This window comes from Chrysemys picta, chromosome 7 (genome assembly GCF_011386835.1).
Source record: "Chrysemys picta bellii isolate R12L10 chromosome 7, ASM1138683v2, whole genome shotgun sequence".
In the NCBI taxonomy this organism is placed as follows: Eukaryota; Metazoa; Chordata; order Testudines; family Emydidae; genus Chrysemys; species Chrysemys picta.
In genome coordinates this window covers 59630671-59647753 of record NC_088797.1, presented here as the reverse complement: position 1 = coordinate 59647753, position 17083 = coordinate 59630671, and the positions used below count along the sequence as shown (strand labels likewise).

General features: G+C 44.3%; 1 protein-coding gene and 1 long non-coding RNA gene across 8 annotated transcripts in view; both read left to right on the top strand.

Moving 5' to 3' along the window:
* MARCHF8 (membrane associated ring-CH-type finger 8) overlaps positions 1-17083 on the top strand; it is a 193980-nt gene that overhangs the window by 33843 nt on the left and 143054 nt on the right. For 4 of the 7 annotated variants that reach the window (XM_042856087.2, XM_024111937.3, XM_024111940.3 and 1 more), the window contains 2 exons: positions 5559-5743; positions 8920-8991. In XM_042856087.2, coding sequence (XP_042712021.2) covers positions 5642-5743; positions 8920-8991 — 174 coding nt within the window. In that variant the 5' untranslated portion in view covers positions 5559-5641. The remainder of the gene's footprint in view (positions 1-5558; positions 5744-8919; positions 8992-17083) is intronic. The other 3 variants (XM_008175463.3, XM_065553340.1, XM_005311363.4) reach the window with 1 other exon arrangement.
* LOC135972884 (uncharacterized) overlaps positions 8998-17083 on the top strand; it is a 35195-nt gene continuing 27109 nt past the window's right edge. Inside the window, exon 1 of the long non-coding RNA XR_010589474.1 lies at positions 8998-17063. This is a non-coding gene — a long non-coding RNA (uncharacterized LOC135972884). The remainder of the gene's footprint in view (positions 17064-17083) is intronic.

The following is a 17083-nucleotide window of genomic DNA, read 5'->3' as shown; positions in this document are numbered from 1 at the left end:
CAGGGGGCAGGAGTGGGGAGAGGGATCGGAGCAGTCAGGGGACAGGGAGCAGAGGGGTTTAGATGGGTTGGGAGTTCTGGGGGGGGGCTGTCAGGGGGTGGGGAGTGGTTGGATGGGGCGTGGGAGTCCCAGGGGTCTGTCTGGGGGTGGGGGTGTGGATAAAGGTTGGGGCAGTCAGGGGACAAGAGGCAGGGAGGCTTAGATAGTCCTGGGGGGCAGTTAGGGGCAGGGGTCCCAGGAGGGGGTAGTCAGGGGACAAGGAACGGGGGGAGGGTTGGGAGGTCAGGGGGGGCGGGAAGTGGGAGGGGCAGGGGCGGGGCTAGGGCGGGGCTCCTCCCGTCCTCTTTTTTGCTCGCTGAAATATGGTAACCCTAGGAAAAACCAGCAGAGCCTGAAAGTCTATTTAGTCGTAAGCTTTTCTTATGGCATACCTCTCAGGTGATTCATGAGATAAGTCCATATTATCCCCATTTTGTAGATGGAGAAACTGAGGGACAGAGAAGTTTAGTGATTTGGCCTAAGAGACTGGCTCCTCAAATGGAAGCAGGGCTTAAAGGCAACCTCACTGCTGCTCCTGCTTCAGCTTCCCTCCTTGTTGCATACAGATTGCTAAAGCACATGTTTCAGAAGCACTGCTAGAAAGAGGAGCCAATGTCTCCAAGTGCATGTATGTTAGCCAGCAGTATTTGAAGCAGAGATTTACTCTGTCCATCTGTGAGGTCCCACAGGTTGTCGAACACTGATGTTTGCATTATTATAATAGATTCTCATTCTTGCACCCATGAGTGAAGGCTGCTGTCCTTACACGGTGGCTGCATCTACGGTATTCTCTCTTTGCTATCGCTAGTGCAGTTCTACCAGTTGTAGCCTAATTGGAGCAGTAATGTAGATAAGGCTCCAAATGACTGCTGACATTTTAACAACTGTTTTGTCTATCTTGTTCAGAGCAGGTCTTGGTTCCATTGAAATCAATGGCAAAATTCCCATGAACTTTAGTGGGATCAGGATTTCACTCTAGTGCTGTTGAAACCCTGACAGTTGCTGGCATGTTCTCTAGGGTAGCAATTGCACCATTGACTGTTGTAGCTTCGATGGTGGGAATTTTTAGAAGAATAGAATCCGGTGTAGACAAAGCCATGATGGGTACACCATGGGCAGTGGAAATTCAAGCTTCTCCAGTCACAGCCCTGGCAGTGTGCCTCATCCATGACCTGGAGGAATTGCATCTGGGGTGAGAATTGCAATCCAGTACCCATGGCCTAGTCAGCCCTTGACTTCTCTAATGAGGCTGCCACCAAAGGGGCCACATTGGTGCCAGCTGTGATAGTAGGAGTTTGGATTGTTTGATTTTAATGTGGACATCCGTGTATTTGGAGCTGGATTGAGATCACGTTTCCCATCAGGTGGTGTTGTCTTTCTACTAGCCTCGGGTGTCTGTAGTTTTTGTACAAGTCAATTAGTCACTTCTAGTAAGGTTACCATTTAATTATTGCAGTAGAGCTAGTGATATGTCAATTTGAGGATGAAATAGTGGCTCCAGCACTGAGTCCTAGGAGAATGTATTGTTTGACTTACCAGTTTGTCATTCGATATTCCTACGTTTTTCTAGCCATGCCTTTAATCCGTGACAAGCTTTTATCTCTCACACGGCGGCTACTAGGTTTCCTTAGCAGCCTCATGAGGGTGAGAACATATTGCATACTTTCTGAAAATCTAATTGGATTAGAGCTACTAGTTTAACTCTTTTTGAAGAATTCTAACACAAGCCGTCACAGATGTATTATGTGCCTATAGAGAAGCAGGTCTGGCTTGTTTAGTATAACCTGATAGAAATTAGGTGCTTTTTAACTCTTCTGTTGTTCCCAGTGTAGCCCTAAGGCTCAACAGCCTGTAAATTGCAGGCTCCCCCTTAGGCTATGTCTACACTTACCATGATGGCATGTAGAGAACTGGCATTGCACAAGTAGCTACATGCCACTAGGAAACACAGGCTATGTCCACACTTGTCATTGCGGTGCTGGTGTGTAGCTACACTCTGCAATGAAAGGCTCTGGCAGCAGTGAGTAGTGGGGGAAAGACCCTGGCAGCAGGGGAGCTGCCAGAACCTTTCCTTGCTGCCCCCATGCTGCTGGAGCCTTTCATTGTGTGTGTGTGGGGGGGGGGGGGGGGGAAGGCTCCAGCAGCTGGACACTACACTGCTAAAAATAGCAGTGTTGACCTGGGAGGCATTGCATGTAGAGAGCCCCTGTAGGGTGTATATATCCTGGGAGTTCAGGCATGTATGGCACTCTACTCTACCTACCTTAAAACGTGCCTCACCATCTACACTGCCGCCTGCCACGAGGGTTCCGCTCCGGTCGGCGGGGAGGGAAGGAAGAGGACTGCCCTGCAGGGCGCTCTGGTTCTCCGCGCCGCCGCCCCCTACAGGGCGGCCGGAGCAGAACAAGAACAAACAAACAAACAAAAAAGCGGCCGTGCCGCCCTAGGATTGGGCAGAATGCCGCCTCCAACAATCTGCCGCCCCAAGCACCAGCTTGCTCAGCTGGTGCCTGGAGCCAGCCCTGCCCATACCCTCTCCAACAAAGGAAATACCCTGTATGAAAATGAGAGGAATAAACATGGGGGCGGGGGGAGGGAAGAAGCATCCTCTATGTGCTTGACATCTAAATGCTATACATGTATTACCTTCAGTGGTTTGATGTGCCTTATAATTGCTAGCATTCTTCTATATATGCTATGGGCCTGATCCTCACACAGACGTATACCTGTTATCTCCATTGACATCAACCTGGCCCCATATGTGGGCAGGCAGAACGATCCAGCAGATAGACCAGAAGAAACTTGGGTTCTGTTCCTGGCTCTGCCACTGGCTTGTTGTATGATCTTGGTTAAGTCTATTCATTTTCTGTACCTCAGTTTCTCTATCTGTAAAATGAGGATATTGAGACATCAACCCCTTTATATAGTGCCTTGGGATTTACAGCTGAAAAGAGCTATAAGAGTATGCCGCAGTAGTTTACTACCTTCATTGACCTTGTGAGGGTTAAAGGCAGATCCTGCTCCCATTCTAGTCAGTGGCAAAGCTCCAGCTAACTTTAGTGGGAACATAATTAGTCCTATGTAGAATTAGAAGTCTTTGGAAGCCTGGCCTTTCCTTAAAATGTTCAATTAAACATTATTTTAGAATATATTTGTACAATGTCTTAAGCAAAGACACTGTGTACTGGGTTATACCACTTCCATGTGGATGAGCTCTATAATATATTAGACCCCTATCTGCACACCTCCATTTTCAGCTGTCACTGAGTTTAAAAAACAAACAAACCCAAAGTTGTATTTTTCTTTTGTTTCCATAATGTATCTTGATTCATGTAGTCTTATTTAATGCAGCCCCTGTTGCGTTAATTCCTCTCTAATCCCTTCCTTTAAATACCATTGATTGTGCTTAATTTGTTGCAGGTAGGTTCAAACTAAACACACCATGACCTGAAGTATTTCTAAAAAAATTTGGTTTAATAGAAACTTGCTAATCTAATAAAAGGTGTTGCTAATTACTTTTTGCTTTTCAGATCAACATTGCAAATTTGGCAATACATGTTTCTAGAATCCTAAACATGAGGCAAACTATTGCTCTCTTGAATGTCTACTTGTAATACTGATAACTCTTTGTTTTGGTTGAAAGTTATGCTAGGGAAAGAAGGATGTATGTGTGTACAGTACCTAACACAATGGGTTTCTGATTGCTGGCTCAGGGTGCTAGGCACCACTGCAATAAAAATAACAATCATCAGGCTTCATACTATTCTTGTGATTGACTCCTCTTTCAAGAGATTTCTTCCCACTGCTAATGTATGAATATTATTTATACAAATGCCCAGAGAAGTTACAAAGCTCACTTCCGTATAAATGAATCATTTTTATTTATTTTAATTTGTGGTCATGAAAGGTGTTGGATAGAGCTGTTTGAGATATATATCTATATCTAGATATAGATATATATTAAATTTAATGTAAAAATGGCTTTTTGACCAATAGAGATTTTTCATGTTGGTCAATGTTTTCTTGGGGAGAGGGGGGAGTGGTTCTGATGAGAAAACTAAAACTGAAGAAGAGCTTTGTGTAAGCTTCAAAGCTTGTCTCTTCCACCAATAATAAAAACTATTACCTCACCTACTTGGTTTTTCTCAGACATTGAAAATGCTTACCAACACCCCACAATTGTTTTTTTGAAAACCTATCTAGATAAGTATATATTCGCAATTTTTTTTTCCAATCAAAAAGCCAAAAATGTCTTCATGGGGAAATTTCCAGGAGAATTTTGTTTGTAATTTCCTATGAAAAAGAATTGGTATGTTTTGACCAGCTCTAGCACGGGAATTACAGTACAGCCCTGGAAATGGAAATCCTGCTTTTATATCTACACAGCAAGTGCAACACAAGCAGTGACAGTGCAAACTTCCCTTCCCTGTATACAGTCCTGATCTGGAGTGACTACCTCAGGTAGTGGAAAGGTAGTTTAGTCTCTATGGGTCATTCCTGTTTTGATCTCTTTGGTAGCAATTGTGGTGGTGGTTTTTGAGATGTGGTGCTTTGTCCATTAGGAACTGGACAGAGGCCACCAACTTGCTCAGTTCTATTCTATATACAGCCTCATCACCATAGTGTCGGAGCGCCTTAATTGCTATTAACAGCTACATTCATTATAGTTAAATCTACAAAACAGTTTGTCATAACATCTTATTTTCACATTGTGAGCTAAACCTTTGCATGCTTAGGGCTGCTCTACACTGAAAAGTTACATTGGCATAACTACATGTTTCAGGGGTGTGAAAAATCCACACCCCAGAGAGATGCAGTTAAGCTGATTTAACCCCCTTTCTTTAGAGCAATGATTTGAAATTTGGAGAGGGAAATGGGGAATGACTGGGAGCCAGTTGACTGGGAGGGAAAATACTGAGATCAGCTGGGGGCTAGGAAGAGGGGGGGGGGGGAACTGGGGACTGGCTGGACAAAGAGACTGGGAGTAGGAACCTGATGAGGAGGAGAATGGGAGACAAGGAGCAAGGGGTGAAGGGAGAACTGGGACTGCTGAGTAAAGAAACTAGAACAAGGAGCCAGGAAGAGTGGGAGACTGGGACAAGGAGCCTGACAAGGGATTTAGATTGAATAAGTAGTCTGAGGGAGGAGACTGGGATTGTGAGCCAGATTGGAGTAGGAGAGAGCCAGAAGGGGGAACTGGGACTGGTTGGGCAAGGAGACTGGGCAGCATTATTAAGATAGCCAAGCAAATCACTCAAAAGTTAGGAAATACCAGAATTAAGATTGCCCATGAAAAGCTCCAAAACCCCAGATTGGAATCTCTGCCCTAGGTGTGAACGTGTCTGCCTCTGAGTTTCAATTCCTGATCCAGCCAGTGTGCGAAAGCTTACGTCAGTTCTATTATCCAAAGAGCAGATGTTAAGTGTTAGTCTGATTTGTTGTTTAACTTGGATGGTTTAAAAAATACATCAGAATAATTGAATTTCAAACAATGCTAATGCTTTTCATTCTTTCTTTAGGTGCAAGGCCCGGCAATGGCACTAAATGAGCCCTGTATCAAAGACTCCTTCCTTTAAATGAGAGGACCAAACAGGACGGTGTGATGAACATGCCACTGCATCAGATCTCTGTCATTCCAGCTCGGGATGTCACCTCTTCCAGAGTCTCTAGGAGCAAGACCAAAGAAAAAGAGAGAGAGGAACAGGTAATGCCAGAATCTTGTTTTCATAGGAAATTATCCCGCTTTCTGACTAATAACAACAGTGCTTAATCAAGGTACCACCTGGGGCCTGATTCTGCATACTTTCTGCACCAAAATTCCCATTAATATTGTGGGTATTGACTGCACAAGGAATTCCTGGCCCCTTTGTTCTTTCATTGTTGTATTAATCATTTAAACAATCGGCCGCACAAGACTGGGGATCACTGTGGTCTAACGTCAGCAAAATACAAATTTCAGCCATCCATTCTGCATAAGAATTAAAGACAGCAGGGTGTATTGTGTGCAGGGTGTGATGCTATTATTAGTGAGCTTGTAGTGTGATAGCTTCTGCTGCTGTTCATTTTTTTGTGCTAAATAGTATGATGGGTATGCGATTAAGTGAGTGTTTTGACTCTTGTGTACTTCATCTTTAAATCTTCATGGGCTCTGCTTTTGGCATTGACTGGCAGCCATATTGTAGTCCGCACAGGATGGACTATCACAGTGGGGAGACACACACCCTAGGCGCTCTCCTGGAGACTTTACTTTTGTTTTTTATTGTTTTCTTCTTGTAATCTGCGGAAAAAGAAGACATAAAGCATCTGTTTTTCTTTGTGCGGAGTGAAACATGACACCAAAAAAGTAGGAGACTGATTGGATTCTGATGACTGAACCACTTGACAGTCTTTCTTTTCTAGCATATCATGTCCTTGTGCCATACGCAACAATTCTGTTTAGTCCGTACTGTGCCTCCATCCAAGCCAAAGATTTTATTGCGTATCAACATTATAGTCCAAAATGCACTGTATGTTTGCATTTTGGGTCATCTGCGAATTTCAAAGCATTCCTAGGTATTTTTAAACTTTTACTGTCACAAAAAAACAGATCAAAAGAGCATTCATGTAATGGAACAAACCTAGGAGATGGAAATTTCACAGGTTAGTATTAAACATTCACGAAAGGCCAAATTCTGATGAGATGTAAATTACAAATTGGTTATGTGGGCATAATTTACATGGCGAGGGTCTAGAAGGCAACCAGCAAGAGAGTGTAAGAAAGGCACGGCTTTCTTTGTTCCATCCTATCTTCTTATGGTCTCCTGCTACAACCCCTCCGCCCCCTTCCATCACTTTGCTGTGTTAATTACATCTACTTAGCCCATAAGTAAATATTAACTATCTAAGTCAGTATGGGTAAAACTTACCCATAGTTTATGTTGCCTCTGAATTTTGCCCTGCATGCTTAATAACATCTTTAACATTTGGGGGCAACTCTCAATCAAGGGTGGCGTGAGTCTACTTTCTGTTTGTGGTCCAGGCTGGAAGCTAGTCTTGCTTGGTTGTGGAACATCCTCTCCTAGGAGGTGGACTAGAGTCTCACATTTGCTGCCTATAGCACATGGTATTTCTTCCAATTATAGCTGTAAGTGGTTGTTCTGTGGTCTCCTTCATTATAGAATACCTTTTCCCTCCATTCCTCTTCCGTATGGCATCAGCCTATTCCATGTAGTAACATCACACACTCCAACCTGGAAGATAAGGAGTCAGTGCTTGTTTGCTAGGGCATAAAACAAAGAATGAATTGATGACCCTCCAGTGGGGGTCATATGAATTAGCTGTGATCATGCCTGACACATACTTGTGGGATCTGTTTATCCTCTTGCAGTCCCAGGAGTGAGAGTCCCAGGTCTATTTCTAAACCTGTTTTTCCTCTTTGGCAGCAGGTATTTTCTTGATGATATTTAGTCAGAAGGGTTGATTACTTTTTCTTTGACTTATTGGTGAGTTACTGTGCCTTGGAACCTTTGTTTAAAAAGAGCTCGTGATATTAAAGTTAGAGTGGAAAAAAATCTGTTTCTTTAAAATAGGGATTCTGTGAACCACTGCAAAGGAAAGAAAGAGATTCTAGGCTTCATAACTCAAACCCTGTAATTATGCACTAGCATGCCTTTAATGGATGCTTCTTCCAAACCCCTGGTAGTTAGAGTTTGGCTTATGCCCTGATTGTGTTCTCCTAGCTAATGTAATTGTGGATATCCTTAATTGTCCATATAAATGCTGAAGGGAACATTTAAAGTTGGAAATTTCACAACTTCCTGTGTCCTGCCATTGGTACTCAAGGTCAAGATGCGGCTTTGTTACTGCAGCTCAGTGCTTGTTTAACTTTCAAAATAAAATAATAACTTCCCTTGTCATAGGGTGAGTTTTCTGGGCTAATGCTTTGGAGTTAGAACTCTACGGGTGGTGGAAAGCAGAGCGAGCTCCTTTTGGATCTTTACAGAAGGTTTTTTTGGAACTGGCTAAAATGTAGTTCCTCTGTATATGTGGATTCAAGGCCTGCAACTGGGGAAGTTGGTGACAAAACTCCCTTTTACAGAGTTTGTTGAAAGGCTGGTAAAAGGCTTTTGTCCAAGATTTCTGCTTTAAATCCTTAGAAGTCAGTAACGTGTATTAAACACATTACTGGGGAGTTGAGTAGATTATGATGCATGTTAATGTGATTTTCAAGATTTAATTTAATTGAAAACTATTTCACAATAGTCTTTTCTGTTAAACTTAAACTGTTTTTACAGTAAAGACAGGAAAGGCCATAAAGAGATTATTACTCTTATGTTTAACTGAGATGAATTATTAGCTTTAAGGGCTATTAATAAACATCATTAGCTTCTTACTGATCCATCACTTGGAATAGATTCCTACAGATCTGAGTTGAGGAATGGTCACTACATTGTTCATAAGGTACAGGGGCAGCTCCAGGCACCAGCACAGCAAGCACATGCCTGGGGCGGCCTGCCGGTCGCTGTGCAGGCGGCAGTCAGGCGGCCTTTGGCAGCGTGCCTTCGGGAGGTCCGCCGGTCCCGTGGTTTCGGCGGTGGGCATTCCAAAGCTGCGGGACTGGCAGATCACCCACAGAAACGCCGCCAAATCCGCGTGACTGCGACCGCCTGCAGGCATGCCGCCGGAGGCCGCCTGATTGCCGTGCTTGGGGTGGCAAAAAACATAGAGCTGCCCCTGATAAGGTACTATAAAACCTGTATGAAATCAGTAATGGCAAGTAGCTGTTTGAACATATCCAGAATTATTTAGCTATGTAGACGTGGGATGGAGTTTAGGAATTGCAATCTTGCTGCTGAGGTGTGGTTGAGATGTTGCTCTGTTTGTTTTTTCCCTCCTCACTAGCTGAAGTGGACTGTTGTACACCTATTTGCACCAGTACTTCAGAATGCTGCTATTATAGATGAAGTTCCCCAGGTAATACCCATTTTATTGTTTAAGGATCTTTGTTCATTCTGAAAATTCCAACCAAGGTTCTCTTGTTTTCAAAGACAATTTTATGACTTAATTTTGGAAAGTGAAGCAGGGTTGGGTCTAGTAAGTACTTGTATAGGAGACCTCCAAGGAAATCTTGCTGGAAATGGTGTTGCTAACTGGGTGGATAGTAATACTCTTCCTTCTCAGTCCAAGTTTTGTGTGCCAAGTATGGGGTAAGAGATATTGAACTGTTTGCATCTCATCTGAAAGATGAGCTTCCAAACTAAACACCTGCGCAATTAAGGTCTTTAAAGATCCCATTGCACTTAGCACAAAAGCAAAGGTGTAAACCTTCTTTGTGCTGGCCAAATTTCAGCTTCAGTAATTACATTGTACCTACCTAAATCCCCCTTCCCCTCAGGTCTGAGAAGATGACCATCTGTCCTGAACTGATAAGTAACACTGCTGGCAGTTGTATGCTGCACTGACATGTTTGAGATTTTATGACAAACACCTCCATGTACATTTGAAACAGCCTTCTCTGGGGTGGGGTTGCCACTCCAGAGCCCTAGAAACATTGCTCAACAGCTGAGGGTAAAAGATGTTGAATAATAATAATCTATAAAGCATGCTGTGACCCAGTTCCTCTAGATGAAAGGTATGGTGTAATGATTATAATGTGAATTTTTAAGTATACTGTGTAGATCTTGCTAAATATGGCTACAACTACACTGCATACATTTCTTCCTGCTTAGCAGTCTTTTGCCCGTTACAATTTGAGAAACACTGTCCCATGGCCTTTTCATTTGTATCCAGTTATATAGTCTGATTTTAGCTCTCTACCATGTCCTTCTGCGAAGTCAGATTTTAGTTTTAGAAGAAAAATCAGTAGTAGGACTTTTTCAAGACTATGTTGAACTGGGTCAGTTGTTTGTCATGAGAGTTATTTTATGTCAAAATGTATTTTCAAATTATCATCTGTGCAGTTTTTAAAGAACTCTAAATCCTTTTCAAGGTGCAAAAACGCAATGGGCATTTTTTTTTTTTTGCATACTCTGTTCAAATTTTGAGCTGAATAGATTGGTTGTGACCAGTCACAACCAATCACATGGTATTAGTTCTGTTTCTATGATTGACTGAACATGCCTCAAGGGGCCAGGTTAGAAAAAAGTCTGTAAACCTTTTGAGATTCCCTCATCACTAGTTAGATATGGTGTTTAGAGTGTTTCCATGCTTAGATGTGCTAATGCTGGGGCTTCCATGGGGTATTTTTATTGGTTGGTTGTTTTTTTCCCTTTTTTAAAAAAAAATCTCCTTTTTAGACCAAGGATACAGGTCATAAGAATCAGTCATATCTGAGTATCCTGTGGGATCCTGCTGGGAAGCAGGCTGGCTTACCTACTGCCAAAACCTTAGAAGTAGCTATTATGACCTAAGCCTAAGACTTAAAAATACAGAACCATCCCATGATGATACAATAATAACACCTAGCTCTTATATAGTGCTTTTAATCAGTAGATTGCAAAGTGCTTTAAAAGGAGGTAAGTATGAGTATCGTAAGGGGAAACTGAGGAACGAAGGTGAAGTAATTTGTCCAAGGTTACTCAGCAGGCCAATGGCAGAGCTGGGAATAAAACCCTAGTCTTCTGAGTCCCAGTCCTGTGCTCTATCCACTCGACCACACTGCAGCATTATGTATTCTAAATACCAGTTTTGCTTTGGAATATATTAACTGGAGAGAGAAGAAATTGGGCAAATTTGAAGAGTAGTGATTGGACACTGTGATAGGGTGCTCAGAGGGCTGGACGGCATAGTGGTTAGCACACCCAACTTCTGATATCTTGTCTCTGTGTCAGGGTGGTAGAGGTGCCTCTTCCTGACCCTAAGACAGGAATCATCTCCTCTCCACCCGCATCTAGGCTTTGCCCTTAAAAGGGTATGATAGGAGGAGCCAGGCCCCACTATCTTCGCTGGGACCCAGCCCATGGCCCTGTGCAGAGCAACCAACAGCAGGGTCCTCCCTGCAGTGAGTCTAAGTCTGCTGCCCTGGGCTACTTACTTCCTATCTATGTCTCTTCAGTTTGGGGCATGGCCCCTATAATCCATACAGTCAATCACTTAATGAAAAGAGTCCAAAGGAACAAGGCCCTGCAGGACCTGCTGGTAGTTCTTTGAGTAATGTCCCTATGGGTGCTCTGCTTCAAGTTATTTCAGGTGTGCATGCGCTTCTTGAGCCCTTGATCATAGATTCTCCATCAGCAGTGTCCGTTCAGCCTGCGCATGTGCTCTGTATGAACCAAGGATATATAGGGCTGTACAGGCGAATTGCCCACAGTTCCTTCTGTCTCAAACCAAGGCAGTAGAGAGATCTAGCATGTCTGCCTCGTGCGTGCCTCAGTGTGTTTTGTTGTTGTTTGTTAGTTTAGTGTTCTAATTAGTGTTAGTTATTAGCACAGAATTAGTGAGATACTAGCGAGAGTTTTCAATTTTTTCCTCTCACCCTTTTTTCTCCCCCATTTTTTCTGGGGAGCTTATTTGGCCTGGCTGGGCATGCCTGGCTCACCAGGTTTTAAACCAGGGATGGGCAAACTATGGCCCGGGGGCCGTATCCGGCCCTTCAGACGTTTTAATCTAGCCCTCGAGCTCCTGTCGGTGAGTGGGGTTGGGGGCTTGCCCTGCTCCGGTGCTTCAGACAGGGAACAGGGTCTGGGGCTTGCCCCACTCCATGCATGCCGTGACTCCGCACGGTTCCTGGAAGCAGTGGCATGTCCCCCCCCCTCTGGCTCCTATGTTTAGGGGCAGCCAGGCAGCTCTGCACGCTGGAATACATAGGCTCCAGGGCCAAGTGTGGGGTTTCCTTCCATATCATTACAGAAACCCGTACTTTAACAAGAACTCTTACCCACATCAGTGATGGTAGGATCAGTTCTGAGTACCACTTCCTCTCCCATATGTGCCTTCCTAGTGGACATAGTGGGATCATTGGGTAACATATCGACAGCAATTTGCTACATCTCCAGTTCCATTGCACCAGGAGACGAGGGTCACACAATCTCCTCCACCAAGCCCCCAACATAAGGAGACTTTTGAAGAACAGGAGGCTAGGACACACAAAGAGTTTACCTCTCAAATCATTGGTTCATCTTCATCTCTGGATGAAGCAGTCGTGCCTCCACCACTATCAGTGGTTGACAGTTTTTATCAATTCCACAATCTTGTGAAGAGGGTGACTGGCACCCTACAGATGCCTCCTGAGGTGGTTAAAGACTCATATCACAAGCTCCTGGACATTTTGCAGCTGGAAACACCCATCTGGGTTGCACTACCCATTAATGAAGCACTCCTGGACCTAGCAAAGATTGTGTGGCAAACTCCTCCTACCATCCCGCCATCTTGTAAATGGGCAGAAAAAAAATATTATGTTCCCCCAAGGGACTTAGAATTTTTGTGCCCCCTTCGTGCCCCCTTCCCCCCACGCACACCTAATTCCCTGGTGGTGGATCTGTAAACTAGCAGGGTAAACAGCTTACTCCAGGTCTACTCCTTATGACAAGGACCAGAAACAGTTATTCCTTTTTGAATGGAAGGCCTACTCATCTGTGACCCTCTAGTTTTGGATCACAAACTATCAACCGATCATGGCCAAGTATGACTACATGAATTACAACAAGTTTTATTGAACATCTTCCACAGGAACATAAAGAACACTTCCAGGGCATCATTAAGGAGGGTCAGTTATTAGCCAGAATCTCTCTCCAAGCATCCTTGGATCCATCTGCACAGCAGTTGTCGTCATGCACAGGGTATTCATAGAATCACAGAATATCAGGGTTGGAAGGGACCTCAAGAGGTCATCTAGTCCAACCCCCTTCTCAAAGCAGGACCAATTCCCAACTAAATCATCTCAGCCAGGGCTTTGTCAAGCCGGGCCTTAAAAACCTCCAAGGAAGGAGACTCCACCACCTCCCTAGGTAACGCATTCCAGTGTTTCACCACCCTCCTAGTGAAATAGTTTTTCCTAATATCCAACCTGGACCTCCCCCACTGCAACTTGAGACCATTGCTCCTTGTTCTGTCATCCGCCACCACTGAGAACAGCCGAGCTCCATCCTCTTTGGAACCCCCCTTCAGGTAGTTGAAGGCTGCTATCAAATCCCTCCTCATTCTTCTCTTCTGGAGACTAAACAATCCCAGTTCCCTCAGCCTCTCCTCATAAGTCATGTGCTCCAGACCCCTAATCACTTTTATTGCCCTCCGTTGGACTCTTTCCAATTTTTCCACATCCTTCTTGTAGTGTGGGGCCCGAAACTGGACACAGTATTCCAGATGAGGCCTCACCAATGTCTAATAAAGGGGAACGATCACGTTCCTCGATCTGCTGGCAGTGCCCCTACTTATACAGCCCAAAATGCTGTTAGCCTTCTTGGCAACAAGAGCACACTGTTGACTCATATCCAGCTTCTCGTCCACTGTGACTCCTAGGTCCTTTTCTGCAGAACTGCTACCCAGCCATTCGGTCCCTAGTCTGTAGCAGTGCATGGGATTCTTCCGTCCTAAGTGCAGGACTCTGCACTTGTCCTTGTTGAACCTCATCAGGGTTTTTTTTTTTTTTTTTTTTTTGGCCCAATCCTCTAATTTTTCTAGGTCCCTCTGTATCCGATCCCTACCCTCTAGTGTATCTACCACGCCTCCTAGTTTAGTGTCATCTGCAAACTTGCTGAGAGTGCAGTCCACACCATCCTCCAGATCATTAATAAAGATATTAAACAAAACCGGCCCCAGGACCGACCCTTGGGGCACTCCGCTTGAAACCGGCTGCCAACTAGACATGGAGCCATTGATCACTTCCCGTTGAGCCCGACGATCTAGCCAGCTTTCTATCCACCTTACAGTCCATTCATCCAGCCCATACTTCTTTAACTTGGCGGCAAGAATACTGTGGGAAACCGTATCAAAAGCTTTGCTAAAGTCAAGGAATAACACATCCACTGCTTTCCCCTCATCCACAGAGCCAGTTATCTCATCATAGAAGGCAATTAGGTTAGTCAGGCACGACTTCCCCTTCATGAATCCATGTTGACTGTTCCTGATCACTTTCCTCTCCTCTAAATGTTTCATAATTGATTCCTTGAGGACCTGCTCCATGATTTTTCCAGGGACTTATTGTGGCTACAGTTGTCAGGATTCCCAAGAGAGGTTCAGAATACGGTTGAGGATCTCACGTTTTATGTCAGAAGCTCTTCTTGGGGACTATGGATGAGTCCCTACAGACACTGAAGGACTCCAGGGCCACATTGAGGTCTCTGCGTATATACACAGCTACAAACAGCAGGAGATTTAGCAGGTCTCAAACTGCCCAGAGATCGCTTCTGGTTCAGTTCTCTGGTTTTCATAGAACTACTGAACCTGCTAGAAAAAGACAGATTCCAGAAGAAAAGTTCCCACTCTCCTTCAGTCAGTATCCAGTCATCATTGAAACAACAATTTTGATGGGTTGGTTGAAGGCTCAACTCCTCCCCCACCTCTACTTTGCAAGCTGCAATCTTTTTGCTAACCTCCCCACTTTTGGAGACTGCCTTTCCCATTTCCAACAGGCCTGGTGGCATATTACAACAGACAAGTGAGTCAGATTATTTCATCCACTTCACATCCCTCTTCAGGGACCGCTTTCATGAGACTATACTGAATCAAAAAGTACACTCACTCCTTTGTTGGGAGCAATAGAACCAGTCCCATCCTCTCACAGGGGAAAGGTTTTACTCCAAGTATTTTCTCATGCCAAAGAAGGATGGAGAGTGGAGACTGATCTTAGATCAAAGATAACTAAACAAATTTGTGAAGCCTCAGAAGTTCCAGATGGTGACTCTGGCAGCTTTAATTCCTTCTCTAAGGGCAGGAGATTGGTTTTCAGCCCTCGACCTACAAGACACCTATTTCCATATAGTGATGCATCCCCCACACAGGCGATATCTGCACTTCACCTTGGGCCATGATTATTTTCAATACATAATATTTCCCTTTGGCCTCTTTCAGCCCCAAGTGTGTTCTTGAGGGTTTCAATGGTAGTGGCTGTTTACCTTTGGTGAGAAGCAATTTTAGTCTTTCCATATCCCGTTCCCATAATGACTGGCTACCCAAGGGCTGATCTTACAGAGCAACACTAACTTCCACCCAGACAGCTCTTTCTTTTAGGAGTTGGGTCTCCAGCTAAATACAAAGAAGTCCACGTTAGCCCCTGTACAGGGAATACAATTCATAGGGGCATATTTGGACTTGTTGACATTCAGGATCTTTGGGAAGAAAGACAGATTCATAACTTTGTCGAATCTGGTCAGGACAATTCAGAGACATCTATGTATTGCAGTAAAGAACTGTTTGCAGCTCCTGGATCATATGGCAGCTTGGACTTTGTGACCAAGCATGCAAGATTATGCCTCAGCTGCTTTGATGACTGGTGCAGAAGGAACTATTCTTCAACCAGAGACAGTTTGGACAAACAGAATACGGATCCCCTCCAGGTGAAATACTCCCTGGATTGCTGGAAAGATAAACGCAGTGTCTGTGTGGGCTTCCCTTTCATCTCCTCAGTTCCAACAATAACTGTGACAATAGACAACACTGGTTGTGTGGGGAAGCACACCACAACACATTCACAACTCAGGGCAGCTGGTCACCTCAGGAAAGCGGTCTCCATATCATCTTGTTAGAACTTAGGGCAGTCACAAATGAAGGGTAAATCAATCAGACTCATGACTCAATGTGGCTTGCATGTTCTGTATCTCAGCTGTTTACCTTCCCAGAGTCCAGAATGTCGTAGCCGATATCCTCCATGGGTGCTTCTCCAAAGACTGGGAATTGGAGTTACACTCATAAATCTTTCGTGGGATATTCCAGAGGTGGGGACTTCCATGGGTGGACCTATTCATCCCATCCAGCAACAGGAAGTACTCCTTATTCTGCTCAAGGGGAGGCCTAGGTTGCCTCTCATTGGGAGATGCCTTTCTCCTTCCTTCGACAAAGGGCCTGTTCTATGCATTCCCACTAACACCACTAATTCCAAGAGTAATGAACAAGATCAGGCAGGACAATGCCATCTTCATAGTACCGACCTAGCCGAGGCATAGAGAGTACACTTATAGAGTTTGCAAATGATACCAAGCTGCGAGGGATTGCAAGTGTTCTAGAGGATAGGATTACAGTTCACAATGATCTGGAGAAATGGTCTGAAGTAAACAGGATGAAATTCAATAAGGACAAATGAAAGTATTCAACTTAGGAACAGTCAATTGCACGCATACAAAATGGGAAATGATTGCCTAGGAAGGAGTACTGTGGAAAGGGATCTGGTGTTATAGTGGATCGCAAGCTAAATATGAGTCAACAGTATAACACTTGCAAAAAAGCAAACCTCATTCTGGGATATATTAAGAGGAGTGTTGTAAGCAAGACACGAGAAGTCATTCTTCCGCTCTACTCCGTGCTGATTAGGCTTCAGCTGAAATAGTGTCCAGTTCTGGCACCACATTTCAGGAAAGATGTGGACAAATTGGAGAAAGTGCAGAGAAGAGAAACAAAAATGATGAAAGGTTTAGAAAAAACATGACCTCTGAAGAAAAAGGAAAAAATTGGGTTTGTTTAATCTGGAGACAAGAACATAAGTTTAAGTACATAAAAGGTTGTTACGAAGAAAAGAGTGAAAATTGCTCTCCTAAACCTGTGAGGTTAAGACAGGAAGCGCAATGGGCTTAAATTGCAGCAAGGGAGGTTTTAGGTTGGACATTAGGGAAAACTTTCTAAGTGTCAGGGTGGTTAAACATTGGAATAAATTGCCTAGGGAGGCTGAGGAATCACTATCATTGGTTTTAAAAAAACATGTCAGACAACAACTTTCAGAGACTTCTCTTAAAGGAGAGAGCGATCAGTGTCGGTCCACCTACCCACTAGGGGGCGGTGGGGAGCTACGACGTCACTGGCCAGCTTGGGTCACACCTCTGCCACTGGGGAATTAGCGGCGGAAAGGATGTCAGCCAGTGTCTGTAGCGCGCCCCTCGGGCAGGGGAGCGCCGGCAAAGGTCAGTAGCGTGCCCCTCGG